Source organism: Elephantulus edwardii, unplaced genomic scaffold, assembly GCF_000299155.1.
Source record: "Elephantulus edwardii isolate Elephantulus edwardi_28Jun2011 unplaced genomic scaffold, EleEdw1.0 scaffold00203, whole genome shotgun sequence".
Lineage (NCBI taxonomy): Eukaryota > Metazoa > Chordata > Mammalia > Macroscelidea > Macroscelididae > Elephantulus > Elephantulus edwardii.
In genome coordinates, this window is record NW_006399953.1 from 311,454 (window position 1) to 313,076 (window position 1,623).

General features: G+C 47.8%; 1 protein-coding gene across 1 annotated transcript in view; it reads right to left on the reverse strand.

Annotated features, from left to right (window-relative positions):
- MED17 (mediator complex subunit 17) overlaps positions 1-906 on the reverse strand; it is a 24,402-nt gene extending 23,496 nt beyond the window's left edge. The window contains exon 1 of the mRNA XM_006897176.1: positions 657-906. Within this exon, the coding sequence (XP_006897238.1) occupies positions 657-906 (250 nt within the window). The remainder of the gene's footprint in view (positions 1-656) is intronic.
- Positions 907-1,623: the final 717 nt, after the last annotated feature.

Genomic DNA, 1,623 nt, shown 5'->3' on the forward strand with positions numbered 1-1,623 from the left:
CTAACAGGTTTAATTGATCACTCTAATATTGCAAGTTACTGCATAGAGAAGCAATATATGCACAAGGTCACACGGCTGATCAGTGCCCAGGGATGCTATGAGGTCAGTCAAAATGCACAGCAAAACCTGTGAATCCTAGAATTTGAGGGGACTGACTTGTTTCCCAAGTCTCACACATTTTCTGACTTTGACCAGGTGCCAAATAAAAAAACAAAAACATAACAAAACCCCTAGCTTTCCAAAGTTAAAAACCTTTAAACAAGCAGATTGCTTTATCTTTCCCCTGGTCGTAGATCTTAACTGATCACTACCAGAGCTCCTTGACAGGGTGGTTTCCCCCTGCTTTCTATTGGGGGAAATAATTGAGCTTTTCTTCGGACAGTCTGCACCTTACACAGTTTCCAGATTTTGCAGGTTTTACTGTATTTATTTAAACACTTCGAAAGTGGCAATGCCTGAAACGCTCCCATTCCCTAAGACCCAAGGAAGGACGCTGAGTTTTAAGAGTGAAGTGCCCTAAAGTGTCAAGAGATTTAAAAAATAAAAACACGACAATGATGAGCAAAATTATCATCTGCACGGCTGTTACTTGCAAAGTACTTGCTTTCACAGCATTCCCTGGTCCGCACACCGGCTCCCAGAAAGGCAGATCTTACCTTCTTCGTCGTCCTGGTCCGCACTGGACCCAGCGCCCGCCCAGTCCTGCGTGTCGCCTTCGGCCCCCGCCGCCTCCTCCTCCTCGGAACCCGAACCCTGGCTGAAGTCGATTCGCTGAGCCAGACGCGCCAAATTCTGGGACATAGACAGTGGCTGGAGATAGGTCTCGGTGCCATCGAGGCCTACCTCCTGGACCTGCTTCTCGCAGGCCGACTCGATGCTGATCCGCACGGCGCGCACCCCAGACATGCCGACGGCTGCAAGGCGGGGTGCGAGGACCCCCGCGCGGCGGGACAGCAGTGGGATGGAGGCGTCTCGACCACCGGCCTGGGCCAGGAACTCGAGCGCCTCGGAACGGAAAGCAACCACAACCCCGATCGGAAGTTAAGCCGACGGCTCACGGACCTTCCCGGCAGGCACTTAAGTACGCGGTTCACCATTCCACCAAGCAAGACTGCGCAGGCGCGGGCTGCACTGGGCGTGCTCCGCCTTTCCAGCGAATCCTATTGGAGATTCGGGAAAACTTCCTCCTATGATGCCTGGAGATTATGTTTGGATTTAAGTGCGTGTTATTTGTTGACATGAACCTTTGAGGGGTGTTTCGTACTTGACAAGATTTTTGTTAAGTGCTTTATATTATATCACAGAACAACATAGTATTAATGAAGCAACGGAAACACATATTGCTTTATATTATATCACAGAACAACATAGTATTAATGAAGCAACGGAAACACAAGTTTTAATGAGTTGTGACATTTTGGAAAGTGCATGGAATCCAAATGTGTCTGAGTTGTTTAATGCAAAATTAATCTGCTTTGTAAGCATTCACTCAATCCACATTTTAAAAGTTAAACAAAAACGAACAGAAGGAGCAACAGTGTCTCTCTGGAGACTAAGGTGCGCCTGATACAGACCATGGTATTTGCAATCGCTTGTTATGCATCAGAGTTGGACAATGACTAG